Raw genomic sequence first — 21982 nt, forward strand, 5'->3', positions numbered from 1 at the left:
CCAACACCCCCCCCCCCCAAAAAAAATAATAATTTAAGTTTGTTTTTAAAAAATATTTTCAATTTCAAAAATTATTTTCTACTCTAGTAAAAATAAAAGATATTTTTCATTCATAAATCAAACACTAAAAATATTTTCCGAAAAGTATTTTCTACTCACCAACCAAACTGCCCCCCCCCCCCCCCCCCCCCCCCCCCCCCAAGCAAAGCAATCTAAGCAATTTGCGGGTTCAGTAGTAGGAAAGAAAGGGCCCTCTCACTCAATTCAATAACATGTTCTAGGGCATCTTTTTCTAATAATAATGTTCGCATTTGACCAGGCTTTTTGGACGTTCCATGATTAAACCGACTAGCGGCACTTTCGAGATGCCACCTTGAAATAGAAAGTCTTTTCAATTCCATTTGACTCGGGGCGTCAGGGACCCTCCAACAGAAACCGTGAGAAAATAAGTCAAAAATCGACTTGTTTTCCAGGAAAACATTTTCCTTCATACCAAACACACCCTACAATTAAAAGTGGACATAGGGAGTATTAACCTTGAAAGTATGAATTTGAATAACATGGGAAAACTACATGATTAATTCATGTTCATTGGTCAATTAATTTATCAAAATAAATTAATTTATGTTCATTTATTGAAAACTTGACTTTAAGAGAATACTAAATAAAGTTATAATGGTAAACTTACGAGAAAATGCCATATATAGTCAAATTTCTCTACGTAAAATAAAATGAATAGAATAATAAAATTAATCTATTTTTTTAAAAAAGTTGCAAATCTACCATTTTTATAAATTTCAATTTCTGAAAAATTAAACAATTTCCCTTCAATAAAGTCGTTGGAGTACAAATTTTGAATTCAACGTGTAATAATTTTTTTTTGTAATAAAGTGTAGCATATTTAAGTCATTAGTAGCAATGTTATGCTTCATTTTATCGTCTGTTTTCGTGAATTTTATTTAGGATCGTCGATATTAAGGTTATTTGCAAAGGATAATTTGAAGTAAAAATAGGGGAGAGTGAAACAATTGAAAAAATGGCTAAAGAAGTTAACTTCTCGAGACATGAATTATTGTTAATATAAACCTAAGTTATTTGTATAAAAAATAGATAGAAATCAAATCTGATAAGTTTTTAAATATACCTAAGGGACTAAAACCGATAAATGTATAGTTAAGGAACTAAAATTGATAAATGTATAGTTAAGGGACCAAATTTGATAAGTTTTTGAATAGTTGAAGGAATAAATTCGATAAAAATATAGTTATAGGATCATTTTAGACCTACTCCTATAGTTGAAGAGTTATTTATGACATTTTCTCGTAAACTTACTTTATTTTTCAAATGACGTGAAATCTAAAATGATAACATATCAATAGAAATGAAAGTAGTACTAGTGAGTGAAATGTAATGGAGGAAGTGCATAAAAAGTTTTACTTTTTTTCCAAATTGAAATTCAGACAACTCTTTTTTTTAATATATTTTAAATTATGAATTATTTTTATTTACTATACTATTTATATAAATTTCAAATATATAAATTTTATGCTCAGCAATCAAAATTGAACTATTTAACTTCATACAATTAGAGTATAGTATTTTGAAAGAGATTAACTTATATCCACTGACAGTGGATAAGAAAATTATACTATCAGTTCATTTTTTAAAATATGTTTTATTATTAATTTTAATTATTATATTTTCATATTTAAAGATTAATGATTTTTCAGTTTCCCTTTTTCAATTTATTTTTTTAAAACATGTTCACTAGGTCTAAGATTTATTTCTTGAAATAACGTTCAACTATTTTTGTTACTATTGACTTTGAGTATTTTATTTAAATAAATTGGAGTATATGTGATGTTGTATGGATCAAAGTCTGTTTTCTATTAATTTTGTATTATTTGCAATTAATTTTTGTATTGTTGATTGAATTGAGAACACCGTTTGAAGCAATAGAAGCAACTATCCAAAAATATTTTTCATATTGCTAAGAAAACTTAATAAGTTATGAATATTTAATTTATGAGATTAATTAGTCTAGATTTTAAAGAAAAAAATAGTAAAAAGTTACCATTGATGATTATCTCAATTGGCTTGAGGTGGAAATAATGAGGACAAAAAAGCGATAAAAGAATCCTTCTTATTAAAGTTCTATAATTTCAATCATGAAAAAACTTACTATAAAATAAATTTATATAGCAAGATTCGAACCTGAAACATCGGATTAAGACACGGGCCCTAGTGGTAGCTTGTCCAAAATTGGAAACTGGAGGACAGTAAAAAGCCCTTTCTTCTTTGCTGTAAAGCTCCGAGAGGTTGCCTCCGCCGATTTGCACAGAGAATTCATCCGCCACATTGACAGCCGTTCAATTTTGGGCAAGAAAAGGAGGTGATTTTATAATCTAGGTCTAATTGCTTTATGTTAAAATCTTAAATATGCAATTACTTTTGTGTTCTTAGGTCCTGAGTTTATCGACCCAGTTGAATTTGTCTTCTTCTTTTACTATAATTTAAGAGGATTATTATTAGAGTTTGAACTCGATTTAGCTTTATGAAGTCTGAAAGATTTCATCTTTTTCCTCATTTAATGACTATTACTTGATGTTTTACCTATTGTTGATCATGAATTTGTTAGGTTGCCTTTTTTCTGGGTCCAATTTACGTTACTCTGGCTTTGAGTTTTGCCCGGATATGGAGGGCAAAAAGGGATACTAATCTGCTGTGTTTTGATTATTTTTGCTGGTAGGGTATCCTAATTTCATCCTGATAAAATTTGATAAGCCTCTGCTAAGCTTCCTAGATTTAGTGATGGATTGATTAAGGATTATTATAAAGGGTTTCTATTTTGATATATTTGTGCTGAATAAGTGTGTTTTAAAAATGTTTGTGTCAAAGGAATGATGCACATTGGAGGAAGAAGATTGCTAATGTTTTCTTCAAAGAAAAATGGTGAGAAATTACTTAATCAGCGGCAATGGTTCTTCCGTACAATAGAATGGATGTATCATGTGCGAAATGTATTCTTAATTAGAATACATGTATTTGACGCTTATGTTGTTCCAACTCTTCAAATATATAACTATTGGAGTTTAAATTTCCCAAGTCTGTGTCTAGCTTCAAAACCTTAGAGTTCAATTCCTTTTTGGTTTTTGATTTTTTTATGATAGAGTCATTCAAGGCTAAGTTTGCACCAAAAAATTGAAGTCGTTTCGTTGAAATGTTTGCTGTTCAAACAGTGAAATCTTCTCTTAGATTTGTTAAATTTGAGTAGAGAGCTTGTGAAAAGGACAATGTCTTTGGAGGAGATTTCCTTGTAATATGACCATTCAATTTCGTTAATCCCCACTAGACTCTAGAGACAGTTCTGGTCAAATATTGACTTTAACTTGCAGTGTTGTTAATGTAGGCTCATTCAATTTGGAACTTTGATATTAAGCCTTCAAGTCTGGCATTGTAAGCAATTCTAGTCTTTGGATTGACAAATGAATTTTCCTTGCGCAACTTTGAGAAAACTAAAACCTGTGTCTATTGTAGATTGACTTTGAATGTAGAACATTGACTTTCTTATCGCGAAGATCTCACTGAAATTACTGGTGAAAAGGATCTAATTGAAACATCCCCCTCCATTATTGACTCAATACTTATTTACTAAATCATAGTAGGTCCGATAAAGGGATATTTCTGTTAAATGTCAAAGGATATTAGTTGCTTGGACGTAGGAATCATATGACTTTGTGGATGTTTTAGTAAGAAGCTGCGGTAGCCTGTGGAACCTTTCTTTTTTTCTACATCCAACCACAAAATATGATATAGTGGTAGGAATATCAACTATAATGACTTACAAATTTTCTTGTAATTCTTGTGCTATGTTCTTTTGGTTATGTTAGGAGACTTATTACTTGGCTGGGCATCATAAGGCCCATCATTTTGATGGTTTATACATTAAGTGTTATTCTTTGAGTCTAAAGTCAAAACTGTCAATACCAGCCAGAATTGATGATGAGATATTCTTGAAAGAAAAAAAGCCTCAAAAACAGTCACCTTGGTACAGTTCTCTCATCTTGAATTAGAGGATAATGGAATTATCTTGCTTAATTAAAACTGTAAAATGTATGGAGAAGGTAGAACAAATGAAGGCCAAAGCTTTAGACATGGACAGAGATTCTTCAGCATGACCCTATATTCAGTCTTGCAAATCGTTTTGTAGAATGGGGAAAAAATGATGTTTTGGTGTCCAATTTATTTAAAAATAAATTATGTGCCATGCTGTGTCGGTGCTCTGTATATTGAGATGTCTGGAACAGTATTCTCTATATCATTCATTGGGTTCTTATTTGTTGATAGTACTACCACAACAATTTTTCCCTCTATATTATCTTTGAGGGTGTAAGAAATTGATAATGTTGGTAAGTGGTTTTCATGTTACCTGGGATTCATGTTTTGTTACTTTGGTGCTTAGTGTTTGGAGGCTGTGATCATCAGTGCTTCTCTCTTAACTGTCTGATGCTCATTGGCATTATTCTCGTCCGGAATTTATTGTAGTAATCTGACCTTTTTATTAATTCCTGAGTGGATCCTCCCTACCTCCCTCTGCCCCACCAACACCCCAAAGATATTGTGGATGATAACCAGAACTTAATGGGATATTACCTCAGACTGCATGCATGAATTACCAATTATCTTTTCAGGGTTCTTTTGTTTTTATGTGTGAAATCGGTTAGGGAGATTGCATAAGTTAGAATCTAGAAGTTGGATTCTATTATTCCTGTGGATTATACAACTGCAGTTTTCTTTCAGACTCCACCCTTCTGATATCAATAGCTGTTTATCCTTGTAGATCAATTATAGAGATATGCAAGACCAGAGAGGACTGGAGGAAGCTTCAGCTCCTAAATTGCGGAAAAAGAAAACATCACAACCAAAGGCTCCAGTGTTGCAAAAAGAAGGGAATAAGACAAAAAGGATGCAAGATGTGCGTGCAATGCCAATTCAAAATGGGTTAACACCCACCAAAAGAGTCCCACCAAACGAAGTTTCCCCATTATTCCAATATGCTGAGAAATCAACACCTGAATTCTCGCCAGATGCTTCCACTTCTGGAAAAGAATATCGAGGATTAAGGAGAAAGTATCTATTGCTGGAAGAAGAAAGTTTTGGTCTTAATAAAGAATTGAGAGAAGCCGAAGATGAGATCAAGGCCCTTGAAGACGAGAAGCTAACACTCCTTGATGATCTTGTTGTGTTAGAAGGCCTGGTTGATCCTTCAGATATTCAATCCCAAGGCCAGCGATTATGATGGTTTATTCAAAATCTGTTTTTCAGTAAACTGGGGATATATACAGAATTGTGTACAACAATCCAACTTCTGTTAGCATAAAGTTGAGATTGTAACGATGCATTATATTACATCGACTGGTTATTTATTGCACAATGACCAATCTAAACTTCCTCCCAGCCTCTCCTAGTCTTATTCAAAATGCATGTTGGATCAGTTGGAAGTCGCAAGACTTGTACTTACCAGAGTGTGTGAAGAAAACTGCATTTTGTCTGTTTCTTGGGTTTTATAATACCAACATGATAAGATATTCCATTAAAGAATGAACTACTAGTACATATAGAAGCAGAGACACAGAGAGATGCCAATCCATAATGCAATTACTAGACAAGTAAAAGAATTTGCAGTATGCCTATGAGTAAGCTGACTAGGTTGCAAGAACCAAAACTCAAAACTAGGGACAAATAGAATAAATAATTACTAATTATTTGTATTCTGCTACTAATTACATGTATTCTACTAAGAATTTTGTGTTGGCTTCATGCAACCATTTTCAGCCGCTACTGTGTGTAATATCTTGTTACTTCCCTTTTATAACACAAATAAATAGCACTGCAGCTGAACTATACCATGGTACCCATGTTGGAATGTGCCACTCTGACAACAAGTGGAGATGTTACCCATGTTCTTTTGTTCCTCCATGACAAGGACCCAAAGACATATCCCTGTGTAGGTGCAGCCACTTTGAAAGTCACAGTGAAATTCATCTTCTGGTAATATCTAGTGAAGGCTAATCTTCGTGGTACCACAGTAACATTGATACCCTTTGGTGCAAATATAACTGCCTTGTAATTACTCCTTGATTTTCCCACATTTGTGACAGTTCGAGTTACTGAGTATTTGTTTCTGAGGTCTGGTACTGTGATGGAGGGATAATTTAGTTCATTTGGCGATGCAAAGGTTTGATCACACGTTCTGTTGTCCCTTGTAATTAGATGCAGAGATTTCTCGTCATAACCAATTGAACAAAGAAATGCTCTGTAATCTGCTGGTTGTGCATCATATATCAGACCAGGATCCAGGACTTTCGTGGGGTTAACGAATCCAGAACCAAAATCAAATGGATTAGCTCTCTTCCCTTCAGGATCTACTATTATGGGTTTGTGATGCATATCTGATAGTTTGGCTGCATTAACATTCATGACATTAGATTATTGTGTTATAGTTAAATTCACTTTATACACACAAATAGTTTTTAAGATACAAAGCTCAAACAAAACCATGAGTATTTTTATGATAACATGCTCAAACAAAACCAAATCTTGATCCCCTCACCCTTTTCTTTCTTTGAAGCAAACCTCAGACTCAAGAGTTGCATAGTAGACTATGTAAGGCATCTAGTTTACCTGTTGTCATGATGGCTGATTTGATTGCAGAGGGAGACCATGATGGATGCACGGCTTTTAACAAGGCAACAACTCCTGATATGTGAGGGCAAGCCATGGAAGTTCCAGAGAGTATGTTGAAGTTCAAATTAGACATTGCTGGGGACCATGCTGCCAGGATATTTAATCCCGGAGCAGTAATATCAGGCTACAAGGTAAATCAGCAGGTATATTATACTTGCAAGAAAAAAAAAATCTCAAATAAAGTAGGTACAAAGAGATGCAAAGTTAAAGAACTAATCTAAAACCACATTGAAGATCCTGGAAGGAAATCTCAGGATGCAACATAAGACTTTGTTGGTCTCAATGATAAAAGCAAAGGGGATCGATGTTGAAAACAAGTAGTCATTAAAAGACAAGTTTCTAAAATTCTATACTATTTTAAGCAAATAAATTACCTTCAAAATTTCTGGTGTTAGAGAATTAGGACCTCTTGAAGAAAATGCTGTTACTCGAGGAGCAGGTTGAGCTCCCAAAACAGTTTTAGCAGAGAGAATCCTTGCCGTAGGGAGGCTGTTAATATAAAAAAGATGAGATGATTGCTAATAATATCAAAGAAAAATAAAACAAACATCAACAGCCACTAAGAAGGAAGTGAACCGTGTATTATTAATGTAAGCTAGGATCTTGTTTCCAATCCTTTTCCCAACAGTTGCTGCTGGAATGGTGAAAGGGATAGCCACACCCTTGTCTGCTTCATCAATAAGGATCATCCCAACCCCACCAGCTTGTTTAACTATATTGCTTTTCTCCAGCTTTGACTCACTTGAGCTTCCAGCATGTCGACACACAAGAACCTTCCCTTTGGCCTTAGTTCTATTCAAAGAACTATCTAAGCAATAACTAGTGGAAAAGATAGGAAGGAAAAAGTACTTTAATATAATTGTCAATGCATACATATCTACATTTAACAAACAGTTAAGTACCTTCTGCTTCACCTGGATTGATAGGGAGTGAAGTATCCAGCATAAGCTTCAGAAGCAGGTATGATCCTTGCAGATGTATTCATTTGAGATAAGCTAAGACTATCACCCTTCCAAATATCCAGAGCATAATGAGGAGATAGAAATTGAATATTACTTAACATATAAACTAATCGAAAAGTGCGATTACCATAAGTTGAACTCTATTTCCTAGTAAAATATCAGACGTAAAATCTCTGTCGGTTGAACTGGCTGCAACTGTGATCATCCAAGGAGCTAAATTTGTGGCTGAACCAGAGGTTCCTTCATTTCCAACGGAGGCCACCACAAGTATACCACGGCTAACAGCATGAAATGACCCCACAGAAATTGCATCACTAAAATAATCTCCTTGGGGAGCATCTGGGCCCAAAGATAGAGAAATGACATGAACCCCATCTCTAATTGCATCATCAAATGCAGCCAACAAATCAACATCATAGCAACCAGAACTCCAACAGGTTTTGTACACTGCTATCCTGGCCATTGGGGCACCACCTCTGGCTCCTCCAGATGCCAAACCTTTGTAATTCATATCAGCTACGTAACGCCCAGCAGCAGTTGAAGCTGTATGACTTCCATGACCAGTACTGTCCCTGGCAGACTTGAACATGGTCTTTCCATCATCTACTTCAGCTGCATAGCCACTCATATAATATCTTGCCCCAATTATTTTCCTATATAAGACAAAATTCTTTTTGGACTTATCATCTATATAACAAAACATTAAACTGCAAGAAATGGTTGACAAATAAAAGAAACCTGTTGCATATTGAGGCATTGAATGCCTCCCCTGATTGGCATTGTCCTTTCCATCCAGCTGGCACTGGAGGCATGTTGGTGTCGCTAAAACTTGGAGATTCAGGCCAAATTCCTGTTTCAGTAAATGTCTTAAGAGCTTAACCTCAAGGTCTAATTAGTTCGAAAAAACAAGGGAAACAAGGAAGCTGGGGACCAGGCTAAAGATAAACTGATAAGGTTGTGAACAGAGAGATGACTTTACTCCATTTACATTCACAAGCAGTTCAACAAGTGCAAAGAAGAAACTAGGAAGTTGAGACATTGAATGAACTTGGGCTAAAGAAAATCTAAGCAAACATATCTATCATTCTCAAATGATTGAAACAAGAATTGATTGATGCGCGATAAAACTTATCATACAGACCTACAATAGATGAAAAGGGAACAGAGTACTAAAGGAACTGCTTTCCCCAGGTTCAATCATATGTACCTAAATGACAAACTTAGCACATTTTCAAATTCATGTTATTGAACTCTTCTTAAGAATAGTAGCTAGTGACGAGCCTTTTACATGACAACACAATCAGTGAAGGGACCGACTTGGCTTGTGCCATCGATCACCTAAACGATCATATCTTTCACTTAACTGGAAAAAGATTGCAGCAATTAAGATAACTTTGAGCTAGTTGAACAGAGAAATGATCACCTGTATCAATGAAACCAATGATTACATTAACTTGGTTCTTGGTGGAAAAACCTGGGATTTCCATTGTTTCATCTTCACTGAGCCCCATAAAATCCCATGAATGAGTTGTATGCAGGTTCCTCTTAGTATTTGGAAATACAGATACCACACCAGGCATTTCTGTTTTGTTTCAACATTCAAATAGTGGACTGAGTGCAAACCATCAAAGTAGGTAATCAACAGTAACATAAAACATTAGGTAAAAGCCTCACTAGATATTTCAGAAGCCTGTTTCTCAGTCAACTTGGCTGCAAAGCCTTTAAAACCATGTCTATAACTGTATACATGAGAAGTCTTGGCTTGTTCAACACTGTAAAGGTTATTGACCACTTCAGTTTTTTTGCCAAAAACAGACCAAAAGGGGGGAAACAAACTCATAGCTAAAAGTACCAAGAACTTACTTTCCTCCATGAATATCAGTAAGCATTTGATGGTTTTGCCTCAAAATCTCATCTTGGTGCTCATCACTATCTTTGCTTCCCATGTACACCACATATAACTGAAGAAAGAAAAAAAAACACAGCTTTACTAACTATTCATCATTCAAATAAAACCCCATGTCCCCATATAGTTGATACAGAGCCAACTTTACCTTGGAAGAAAAGCAGAGACTAATTTCTCCAAGAAAAACACAAAGAAAGAGTAAAAAAAGAGTCTTTTTTGAAACACCCATCTCCTATCTTGATGTAAAAGAATGTATTATCAACTACAAGCAGAAAAAAAGATGAGGTTTTTATAGCAGAACAAGACACAGAGAGAGAGAAAGAGAAAGAATGATTTGAAAATAAAGAGGAGAGGGAGAGAGAAAAGAGGGAAAGATTATTCAGTGTCACAGGTATACTGTGGTAATAGTAGTAGACAAGTATATTTCCATTAACTCGTTCAGGGACAGTAGTACACAAGATAAAGTGAGATATTCTGTATTATCTTATTTAATCTCCTAGATAATTTTGAAATAACTTTTTTCGCGAACCAAACGATTGCTTAGAGAAACTTGTTTAGTGAGACAAAAGAAAATGGAAAACGTGAAGACTGGAGAAAAGTGGTGAAAAATGGTTTCTTTGCTTTTAACTGAACCAAGCACGAGGGAGGCCACTAGAGCAACAGTTAGTGAGTATTCAGTAGACCGTTAAAAAGGGTAATTATTCGATTCTTGTGTTGTGTGGAGTAATTATATTTTAGTGGTACGTGCTATTATGTGAAGAGAAAACGCTATTATTTTTTTTTTGATTTTTTATTCGGTATTCAATATATCTATATTGGATTTAGATTAAATTTAATTCGGACAGGAGAGTCTTATATTGAGGGGTAAAATGTTCTATAATAAAGGCGACTTTGTATCAAGGGGGCTCAAATCCAAAATCTCTAATTAAAATAAAAAATATTTATCACTCTACCGACGAAAACGTAATTATTACTGGGATATGGTCACTAGAATATTTAACCCCCAAATTTCCTTTCATCATTTTGCCTATTCGCCCATGTGAATTCTTTCACACATGCTAGGAATGAAAATTACTGGTGGGCTTTGTTTCAGTTTATTTGACATCGTTTAACTTTATATATTATTTTAGAAAAAAAGGACTCTTTTGAAAAATTTATAGTCTAAAAAAATACTTCGTGACGTACTCCTCCGTTCAAAATAAGTATCACTTTTTAATAATGTAAGAAATTAATAAATATAATATGTAGTTTACAAAATTACTCTTATTTTAGAAAAGTCTTTTGAAAATTAAACATTATTGCTCGGATAATAAGCATTTTCTATTTCCATTTTGAGATTGTAAGTTTGAGTAATTTTTTTCTTGAATTTCTGAAGTAACACTTATTTTGGGACAAATATTTTTTTTGTTAGATAATGCTTATTTTGGATGAGATATATTTCATTAAGAATGAAATGCTAATGTAATAACTAAATTGTTTTTAATTATAAGAAAAAAAATTCTAGACGAATTAAATGGAAAAGTTGATCAGACAAATCTAGACAAATGATAGAGGGGTAGTTATTTTGGGTATTTTTTTGTTACATTTTTCTGTGTGTTGACTGACTAGATATATACCTAGTAAATTCAATTTTTTTATTGGACTATACTTTACATGGAAAAAACCCAAAAAGGAAACAAAAAAGGGATACTTTCTCATGTTTAACCCTTCATATTTAAATTTTTAAAGGCATTCATTGAATCACTAGTTTTATTTTATATATATTAAGGTTACCTGTCTTATTTTTGTCTACTTAATTTAAATAAATACCTTTATGGTTCGTTTGATTTGAAGATTAATTAATATAAATTAATTATTTTATTATTATTTTTTATCAACAGTTTAATTTGTTGGGTAAAAATGAGTAAAACAAGCCACAGATTTTATTTAGAAAACTAGGAGTATAACACTTTGATACATTTATTGGTCCATGGTCAACTTGCCAGATAAAATCTTTGAATATAATTCAGATTATTTCTACTTCTTATTTCAAGTCTTATTAAGCTCGCCGTAGATTTTGGTAATATTTTTTTTAATATTGTAAAATATTATTTATTTATGAAATTAGGTTAGTTTTTAAAAATCTAACTTCAAAAGGATTTCAAATTCCAAAAAACTGTTCCAGATCAATTTTAGATGAAATTTCACACAAAGTTTAATTGATTTTTTTAAATAATAAATTGTATGTCCTCCAAAAATTGTTTTTTTTTACATAACTTTAAATTACTTATTTTCAAGTTTCAACTAAATATATAGTCAAATACTAATGTTAATGATATAATATTTCATCTAAATGATCAAAGAGTTCCTAGCAAGCTAAGCAAAGATGTTTCCCAATTAGTGTAGTGGTTCAAGTTTTATATCAAAAAACTTGCTTGGGAAGAACAAGAAAAACAAAGGAGAGAATTGTTCTTTACACTTTTTTGACTTTTGGTTGAACAAAATCATAAGGGACAACAAATCCTCGGGTGAGTTGGAAATCATGAGGTCAGGTTTAAATTTCTAGACGATTTTTTTTCATCTAATCAAGCATTCATGAATAAAATATTCAGTATTTATCTGTGAAATTAATCGAGATATGTGCAAACTGACCTGCACACCATATAATTAAAAAAAATGAGGGCTCTATAAGGAATTAAGGATATTGTAATAATTGTTGATGATGAAAAGTTCAGGTTATTCATTATCATATATATTACCAAAAATGTCATAATTATTCACCATTAACACCAATTATAGCAGTCATCAAAATTAGGTAGTAATTCTATATAAGCTTTAGCTAGTATTTGTACAACTTTTTCATCATCTTGTAAAGGAAGAAAGCTTGGGTGCAAGCAATTATAATTTATATTCAACTATAGGAAAATCTTGAGAGATATAATTTTCCATATATATTCAGTACAATTAATGATGAGATACAAGTAATCATAGGTGCCTTGTGAATTATGATAAAGTAGTTCAAGACTCATGTGTTTTTTTCTTTTTTCTTTTAAACACTTTTTTCTTTAAAAAAATGATCAAATTTGTCCCTTTATTTTTCATTTGTAATAGTTCCTCCGTCCCATTTTATATATCATCCCTTTCTATTAATTTATTATTCTAAGTCTCCAACTTATGATCTCTAACAAAGAGAATATTATTTTGTTAAGGAAAGGTGTTTTATTAGGGGAATTTTGGACACAACAACTACTTCAGAATTGTTCGAGTCACATGATGTTATCAGATTATTATATCCTAGAGGAAAGGTAAGTCAAGAGTTATACTATCGGAGTGGGGAAGATTCTATTGTAGTGAACTTGATCTCTTTAAGTAGAGCAATATATATATATTCGCGCCTCACGCTGATAAATATTTATTTATTTATTTATTTTAATTTTAATTTATTATATTTTCACCAACATTATCCAAGCGATCCAAATAGACCTTATTATATTTTCACCAACATTATCCAAGTGAACCAAATATACCCCTTCTTTCTTAGGGAAGTGGCGGAGCCAAATTTTTTATCAAGGGTATCAAAAAATAATGGTGTGTGGCTATTAAAATAAAACAAAAAATATTATGCTATTTGAGGTACAAACCCAGAACTCCTTCATTCAAATGGACACCTATTACCACTACGCCAAATGCATAACTTTTGTTAAGGGTGTCCAACTTTAAATATATATATCCTTTAAATGTAAAAATTTGACATATATATAACGTAATTTTCCGATGAAGGGTGTCAAGTAAATATCACGTGGCATACCGCCCCAACCCATTTCACGTCCTCTCCTCTCGTCCTCCGCCGGTAATTATGTTTATTATGATTTATGAATTATATAACCAATCATATTCAACTCTATTTCAATAATTAATCAAATTATTCTTTTTCATGTCATAAGTCAATAATTAACCTATATTTGCTCAATTCACGGGGGAATGTGGGAAACATGCATGAAATGAAATAGTAGTACAAGAAACAATAAGGACCATTATTTTTAGTGATTTGGATCTAACCTAGCTTAGAATATTTAAAGACAAACTTAGTTGATCATGGACCGCAAGAAAGATAATTAATAAATTATTTCTCAAATTTTTCTCCCAGAGAGACAAAATAATTTTTTGGTACATTTATTACCTAAAATGTGAAGAAACCCCAAAATATAGGACAATTTAACCAAACAAAACAAAAAGAATCTTATGAAAGCTGTTCTTGTCCAACTCTCAATTAATTAGCTACGACATAACAACTAGTGTTAAAAAAATAAATTAATTAAAATCTTCATTCTTTCCCCCATCGTTTAGTTATTTACATCGATAAATCCAAGATTTGAACTTTATAGGAATAAAAATCATGATCCATCTATTGTGTAAGGTATATTTTATTTAATTGCAATATACCCATATTACATATATCTTGAAAAAAAAATTGTTTTCAAACTCCTATATAGTAAAAAAAGCAAAAAAAGAAGAAGACGTTATCGTTCCCTAGACGGAAGCATTAGAGGATTCATCATCTATTATATATATATATATATTAAGAAATATTTATTTTGTATACCCCTTCCGCCCTGGTCGATATTAGTGACCTAACCACATATAGTTCAAGGTGGTCAATCAGACACCCTTCATAAAAAAATTATATTATGTATATAGAAAATTGCACGAAATATATCGATCAAAAATTATTTTTCATACATATTATTAAATCTTGGACACCCTTAACAAAATTTCTAACTTGTCATTGATCAAAATACGCCCGTTTCTCTTACAATCACAATAGTTGAGTATATTTATTTCATCAAATATTTACGTATACGGTGTTTGTTTCATCCATATTTGGTTAAAAGTGTAAACCACCCCATTTATTACTCCCTCCATCTCATTTTATATGTCATCCCTTTCTATAAATAGCTGGACCACAATACTTGTCATTTTATAAAACTTATGCATAAGTTATCATATTTTGCCTATTATACCATTGATAGAATAGTTAATTAATCTTGTCATTTATTAAGAAAATTGACTTAAGAAAACATTAAATAAGGATAGAAGGGTAAAGTCACATCATTTCTTAATGCAAATGAAAAGTAAAAAGGTGACATATAAAATAGGACAGAGGGAGTATTATTTTAACCATTAATTGGAGTTGTTGATGATAAGAAATTAAATAGATGAACAATATTATATAGGGATGCACGAAATACGTGAATGTATATACCTAAATAAATTAAATGGCAGACACAAACACATTCCTCATGAGCTGCGTCCTTTTGTTTTTTCATCTCTTTTTGTCTTCGCTACCAAATTCTTATGTGTGTGGTCCATTAATTAATTAATGTCATCTCCTGATGCATGCTTTAAAATATTAGTAAAAAATAATTTCTACGGTTTGAAGGGAGCTTTAGAGTAATTGGGTAAAGTTGTTATTATGTTATCAGGAGGTCACGTGCTCTAGCCTTGAAAATAACCTCTTGCAGAAATGCAAGGTAAGATTGTATACGATAAACCCTTGTAATCGGAGCCCTTCTCCAAATCAATTGTATACAATAGACCCTCTTAATCGGGCCCTTCTCCGAATCTTGCGCAATGGATTTTAATTTTTTTTTCCCACGGGGAAATGTATTTTCATGAGGAATTTTCAAAAAAGATATTGTCTGGGTCTTATTAGCAATCTATAGTTATAATTTGATAGTGTATTTACTATTCATAGCAATTGTTTGAGTTATTAGACAAAAAAAAAATTAAAAAAAATATATTTGAGGTGTCAAACGACTGTATTTGCTGTATTTATGCGTATAGTAATCCTCATTACAAAGATACAAACAACAAAAAATTAGAGGGAATGTATTCATTTGCTCTAATTTCACTTGTATTCATTCGCTCTAATTTTACTGTATTGAATTGACACAACTGATTATTGATTAAAAGACAAAGCGTACGTATATGTCACTATACCACGACCTTTATTAGTGGAGATGAGAGAGAAAAACTTGAGGCACTTTTGAGCACTATAAATTTTCCAAAAAGAAAAACTTAATTAAACATGTTTTACTTTGCTAATTATTTCAAACATAAAAAAATTCCACAAATAATTAATGGTGAAAACTTGAAAAACAAGCATATTTTTCCCAAGAGTAACGAGCAAGAATTATAGGAAAAATAGGTAAGGTAATTGCTTGAATTTGGATTCACGTTTCCAAGTAACACGTAATCCAAACAACACATCAATCCACGTTTACAAGTCACCAATTGTCAATTGAGTATTAGTATATTACGTAAAGAAAATATTATTATATATGGACTTATTATAAAATAATTATGAAAACTTTAGACATGATAAATATGGCGTGTAAGTAACTCTTTGCCTGATTAACATGCACAATATGAATACTATGATATGGACGTTACATTAATATCAACTTTAATTAGCTCTCCATATTTAACATTTAAAGAAATATTTTTTCTCATTCTGATATAGTAGTTTTAATTACTTGTATTTATGCTTTATATTTTAGAATAATAATGCCTTTTTCCCCTTTTAACTATCCTTCCTCATATCCAGTTTAGGCGTGGAAGTAAGGATTGATATATACACAAGATATTCTTAAGAAAAGAAGTTTTAAATATTTGATTCAACAATCCAAGAAAATGAGAGACTAACGATAATATTACACATTATAATAGAGTGGGGGTGATAGAAATGAAGGCTAACATTTGGGTATTTTATGTGATGAGAATTAATGTGTCACCTCAATAAAAGATAAGTTTTATAAAGTGTTGGTTAAACCAAATATGTTGTATAGGGTGGAGAGTTTTGACCGATCAAGAATTTGCACTTCCAGAAAATTAAATAAGTATGTTGAGATGGATGTGTGGGCATACTATTCGAGAGATATGATCAAACGAGTGTACTTGAAAAAGGTGAGAGTTATTTCTGTAATGGACAAGATGAGGGAAGCGAGACCAATGTGGTTCAGTTCGAACATGTGAAAAAGAGATGTTGTGATGCCCCGTGAGAAGGTGTGATAGATTAGTTATGGTGAGCATGGGGAGAGGTAGCGGTAGACTGAAGAAGTATTGGTGAGAGCCCGAGAGGTGATTAGACAAGACATGACACCGACACACCTACATGCATGCACCAACAACTGAGAACATGACTCTAAATAGGAGGTTGTATAAAAGTCGGGGAATAGGATCGAAGGCTAGTAAGTAGTCAAGTGTTGTCTAAATTTTATCACAATTAGTATTGTTACTATCCTATTATCTTATTCTACAATTCAATATTACCACCTCTTGTATCATCTATTGTTGTTATTGTTCTTTTCTCTATTATTTTTAACATTGTTTCTTTACGAATGTATTTCCTTTTCATACTTAGAATTATTTTACTTAGGCGGAATGATCTGAGAGACCCTTGTACTTGATTTCGTTTGTCAGTTGAATCCTCCTACTCACCAGTTTGCCAAATGAACACTTAAACTCGACGAAACACAATATTTTAAACCCTTTACTCACCTGATTAGTGGAAGTATAGTACACGCAGCTACACGTAGAACTCCACGTCATTTTTTTTAGTGACACATCATAATTTTTCAAAATATTTAATGACACATCAGAAATTAATTATTAAAAAAGATAAATAATATTTTTAAAAAGGTACAATTCCTCCTTTCCCCAATTTCCCACTTCATCATCTTCTCCATTTCCACTCCTCATCCACAAAAAAATCGCACTCTACTCCTACCTTTTCCATTGATTTCAAACCTAAAAAAAAAATTAAATACAAAAATTCATTAGCCATTAGGTTTACTTGAAGATCTGTTCCATTTATTTTGAATCAATAAATTGAAATATCAAAGAAATTTCAAATTAAAAAAGGTTTGTTTGTGAATAATCCAAGAAATATAATAGATCTTGAAAATTTTATATAAGAACATAAAAATGAAGAATGTATTAATCAGATGTATATTTTTAGGTAACTTTTGTTAATAAAAAAGTTCATGGTAATGGCAACAGTGATGGAAGATGTTGATTGAAGAAGACGATGAAAAAAGAAAATAGAATGAGGTGGGTACTAAAAAAAAAGAATGGTGGATGAGTTGGTGAGTACTCAACTGAAGAAGAAGAAAAGAGAAGGGGTGGGGTGGGGGACTGAAGATGAAGAAAGAAGGGGTGGGTGAGGCTGAAGAAGAAGAAGAAATTATTTTTGATTTAAAAAAAAAAAAACAATATTACTATTATTTTCTTATGTAATTTAATATTTTAAAAATAAAAATATTCTAATCACTTGTTGCAAAACCCTAGGGTATGCAAAACGTGTGTAATCACGCAATTATCCAACTCATCCATTTTTATGCCATACAAGTTTGGTCAATAATCAGAGTTCAAAAAATAGAGTTTCATCGAGTTTAAGTACACATTTGACAAAATAATGAGTAAAAGGGTCCAATTGACAAACGCATCCAAGCAGTGGCGAAACCAAAAATTTTTAATAAGGGGTTTAAAATCTGAAAAACAAATTTTTTAATAAGGGAGTTTAAAATATGAAAAAATAGACACACAAAGTAGTCGAAGGGGGTTCGACATCTACTATATATACCTAAAAAATTATTTTAACCATATATAAATAATATAATTTTTCGCCAAAGGGGGTTCGGATGAACCCCTAACTTTAATGTGGCTCCACTACTGCATCCAAGTACAGGGGTCTTCTAGGTCATTCCACCTTTTACTTAAGGCAAAAGTTTTTTGAAAAAAACTGTTCTATCTTAATAAGATAAGAATAAAATATATGTATACACCACACCACACCGATTTTGATTACCTCGTGGAAAGATCAATGACTTGGGAACAACAGCAAGTCTAGCTAGTCTGATTATTTTACATTAAATTCAACCATATAACGAATTAACGGTCACTTAATTAATAATGGTCAGCACATGTATATATACACCTTTAAACAAAGTGGATGTTTGCTTCAAAGGATAAGTAGATAATTGCTACTTTGATATAATAATTACAATTAAGATTTAAGTGGGACTCTAATATCTTAGAAGATTAAGAACTATTGAGTGGTTTTTATGGAGTACTTAACATGGTAGGTACTTTAATTGTCTAGATTCAATGATGGTTTGGTTTTTTTCCTATTGTTGTGTTTCAACAATTAAATTGATTAATGAAAATGATCTTATTGAGCTTGACCTATATATCGGAAGTATATATACTTGCGTCACAAATATTCGTAAATAATTGATATATGTCAATCTATAATAAAGAAATATTAGATCATCACTACGGAAGAAATGAAATTTCTTGACCACTTATAAATTGAATAGGAAAAAAAAATAAACGTGTAAAAATAAAAATTTCTTATAAAAAAAAATTATATAGCTTAAAAAATACATTATAAATGGCCTACAAAATCAATTCCTCCACATCCGTGTGACAACAAAATGACAATCTTATTTCATCATCAATATAAAATTCAAGGCTCTATTTTGAAGAGGGAGAAAAAAAAAACTAATATCATTATTATTTATTTATTTATTGTCTAGAATATATTCTTACTCCAAACCATTTTTTTATTTTTTATTTTTTTTTACTTCAGATAAATATTAGGATATATATATATATATATTATAAGTTTTCTCAAATCTCATTTTGCTTCTTTGATAGATATTATAAGAAATTTCTTTGGAGTCCAGTGATGTCAAAGAAAATTCTCATGACAAAAATACATGACTCATACAAGTACATATACAGTTTGATAAGATAATGTGAAAGAGACTATTTTGATATTGATAGTTAATATATGGCTGCTAATTATTTGTTATCAATTGTCATAGTGAAAACTAGAGACTTTATAAAAAAGAGTTCATTGTAGATTATACCATATAATCACAATGTTAGATATGAACCATTCATTATAATGATTTCGAGATGAATGAAATTTCTTCAATTTTAATTAGAGATTTCAAATTCAAGTCTGGTAAATAAAGTGCTTAGAATAGAAAGTATTTTTTATTTGATGGGCTTTATATAGTGTGTTTCTAGATTAGCAGGACTAGTAAATTTCGAGTACCAATTGATCAGTACAGTAAAAATATTTAGGTAAATAAAAGATAAAACTTTATTTCTAGGAGATAAAAAAATCAAGAAAGGAAATAAATATTATTTTTTAAAATAAAAATAAAAATCATGGTTGTTTCTTAGTGGTAATGGCATCAAGTATAGAATTGACTTGACTTGAGTACATGCTTTTCGGTGCAAGCTCCTATTTTTCATTCTTGTTAATATAGTCGATTGATAGCAATAATAGTATAAATTTCTAATTGTAATTATAATTATAATTATAATAACAAGATGTAATCCATTAACAATTAAACTAATATAAATCATGTTAGTTATAATTTACCCAAAGAAACCCCATGGGGTCTTCATAATTGGACTCCATTTCCCATCATCACTTCACTTATCTTCCTTTCTTAATCATCCTTACTCAATAGTCAATACCATGATTTGTTCTCTTAATATGAATTATTATTACACTTTTATTTGTGTCCGTTACTAAAGAATGTTCACCTATAAGTTAGCTTTATGGACATTTAGAGTATAGACAATATAAAATTAGGGGCTCGACATCGAAAATAATAAATTGAGATGGATATGGTTTCTGATATCATATACATAAATAAATTTCAGTTAGCTTAAGAGAGAAAAACTGCTTAAAAGTCTAAAGAATCCATCCATATTCGATATAGGACTTCACTTATACACCCTACCATTGTTAATTACTGAATGATGTGAACGGTCTATTTAAGGGTCCAATATGGGGGTCTGACTTTGATACCATGTTAAATGAACCTTGAGTCCAACCTAATCCAAAAAACAGATCATGAGAGGAGAATTGCCAAGATAATATATATAAAGAGTATATGAGACTCCGACATATGGTATCATAAAATATCAAAATGTTATAAATCTAATTACCATGATGCAAGTAGTGGAGTAGTTTATGTCATTATAAACTCATCATACATTACTTATTCTCAAATTATCATTACTTATAGAATTGTTTTCATTAGAGAGCCATAATTTTAGCAATTAGTCCGACAAGGCCTGTGGACAATTAAATTATGGGCTCATCGAGGAATGGGCCAGTTATCCACACTTGAAAAGTCTATGAATCAAATTAGTTTGTCAAAAAAAAAAAACATATAGGTAAGTAACTTGAAAATACTGATACGTCTTGTAATATATAATCTATATTTTGTTATTTGGCTAGTTTACTCTATATAAAATTGGTATTTTTTTTAATTTTACAATAAGTATTATTTTAGTAAAAATGATGTTTATTAAGAAATCAATAACTATTTATTAAATTATTTCTATTTAATAAATTTTGTTTTTAAAATGAAACACTATTTAAAAGATGCATGGAGTAGAGGATATATAGTAAAAAATGAGTGAGCTTTTTAATGTGCGTCATGAGTGAGTTAAATTGTGAAAAATAAGTGGTGCTATGTGTCATTCCGTTTGGCTTAAGATATATGACCCACGGCAAGGACATACACCATGTTAAAATATAATGGATGATATATGCATATTACGACGAGCAAATTTTAGGAATAACAAACATAAAAATCATATTAGCGCTCTATAGTTATAGTTTTGTTATTTGCGCTGATTTGAATAAATCACAAATATTTGATTTGTATAAATCGCAGCGATTGTATATGTATATCGGTTAGATAATTGTATATATATAACTACTATGTATATGTATCAATGATTGTATTTGTATATTTGCATTAAAATTTGAATTTGTATACAATTTAATGGGGTTAAAATATTTGTATTTGTATATCAAATCTCTCTCTCCCGCTTTATACCCCACAAATTATATATTGAATTTTGTATAATTTGTGCTTGTATAAAGAGAGAAAGGCATAAGAGAACTAGATAGAAGAATATTTGTACTTGTATAATTATAAGTGTATAAGACGAAGAAATATGTATTTGTATTTGTATATACAGTTCTCTCTCGCTTTATACAAACACAAACACGATTTATACATTTGTTTTTGTATAAAGTGAGAAAGGCGAGTCAGAGAGTGACGAGCAAGATTCAGGGAAGAGAGACGAATGACAAAAAGTTTGTTGTGAATTGGAAGTAAATGAAACTGTAGCTATAACATTTATTTTGATTAATAGTTTGCTGCATAATTTTCCCTACTATTTATATTAGTTCGAAGATATATTATTATTTTTTGGGAAAATTGTATGAAATAACAAACTATTAATTTAAATTAAATGCTATAGTCATAATTTCTTTTATTTGTAA

The 21982-nt window shown here is 31.4% G+C and overlaps 2 protein-coding genes across 4 annotated transcripts; one reads left to right on the forward strand and one right to left on the reverse strand.

Annotated features, from left to right (window-relative positions):
- The first annotated feature begins 2184 nt into the window (after positions 1 to 2184).
- Positions 2185 to 5457, forward strand: LOC102580835 (uncharacterized). 3 transcript variants are annotated; one of them, XM_006364948.2, is made up of 4 exons: positions 2185 to 2392; positions 2639 to 2745; positions 2899 to 2952; positions 4841 to 5457. In XM_006364948.2, exons 3-4 carry the CDS (start codon positions 2950 to 2952, stop codon positions 5297 to 5299), a joined length of 462 nt encoding a protein of 153 aa, XP_006365010.1. In that variant the 5' UTR covers positions 2185 to 2392; positions 2639 to 2745; positions 2899 to 2949; the 3' UTR covers positions 5300 to 5457. The 3 variants fall into 3 exon arrangements, with proteins under 3 accessions (XP_006365010.1, XP_006365011.1, XP_006365012.1); XM_006364949.2 differs by lacking the exon at positions 2639 to 2745; XM_006364950.2 differs by lacking the exons at positions 2639 to 2745; positions 2899 to 2952 and having other exon boundaries at positions 2188 to 2392.
- A 105-nt stretch (positions 5458 to 5562) lies between these two features.
- Positions 5563 to 9952, reverse strand: LOC102581620 (subtilisin-like protease SBT3.5). The gene is made up of 11 exons (XM_006364951.2): positions 9764 to 9952; positions 9573 to 9670; positions 9384 to 9481; positions 9133 to 9291; positions 8448 to 8559; positions 7837 to 8362; positions 7662 to 7756; positions 7324 to 7566; positions 7122 to 7236; positions 6685 to 6871; positions 5563 to 6464 (listed from the first exon to the last, which is right to left on the reverse strand). Exons 1-11 carry the CDS (start codon positions 9842 to 9844, stop codon positions 5902 to 5904), a joined length of 2277 nt encoding a protein of 758 aa, XP_006365013.1. The 5' UTR covers positions 9845 to 9952; the 3' UTR covers positions 5563 to 5901.
- Positions 9953 to 21982: the final 12030 nt, after the last annotated feature.

Source organism: Solanum tuberosum, unplaced genomic scaffold, assembly GCF_000226075.1.
Source record: "Solanum tuberosum cultivar DM 1-3 516 R44 unplaced genomic scaffold, SolTub_3.0 scf00528, whole genome shotgun sequence".
Lineage (NCBI taxonomy): Eukaryota > Viridiplantae > Streptophyta > Magnoliopsida > Solanales > Solanaceae > Solanum > Solanum tuberosum.

Bases quoted from the DNA above. Each gene is read 5' to 3' on its own strand.
- LOC102581620 (XM_006364951.2), bottom strand. From the start codon at position 9,844: ATGGGTGTTTCAAAAAAGACTCTTTTTTTACTCTTTCTTTGTGTTTTT. The intron at 7,567-7,661 runs GTGAAGCAGAAG...CTTTTCCACTAG, and splicing joins TTCACTCCCTATCAATCCAG to TTATTGCTTAGATAGTTCTT. The intron at 6,872-7,121 runs GTAATTTATTTG...TTTACCTTGTAG, and splicing joins TAACACCAGAAATTTTGAAG to CCTGATATTACTGCTCCGGG.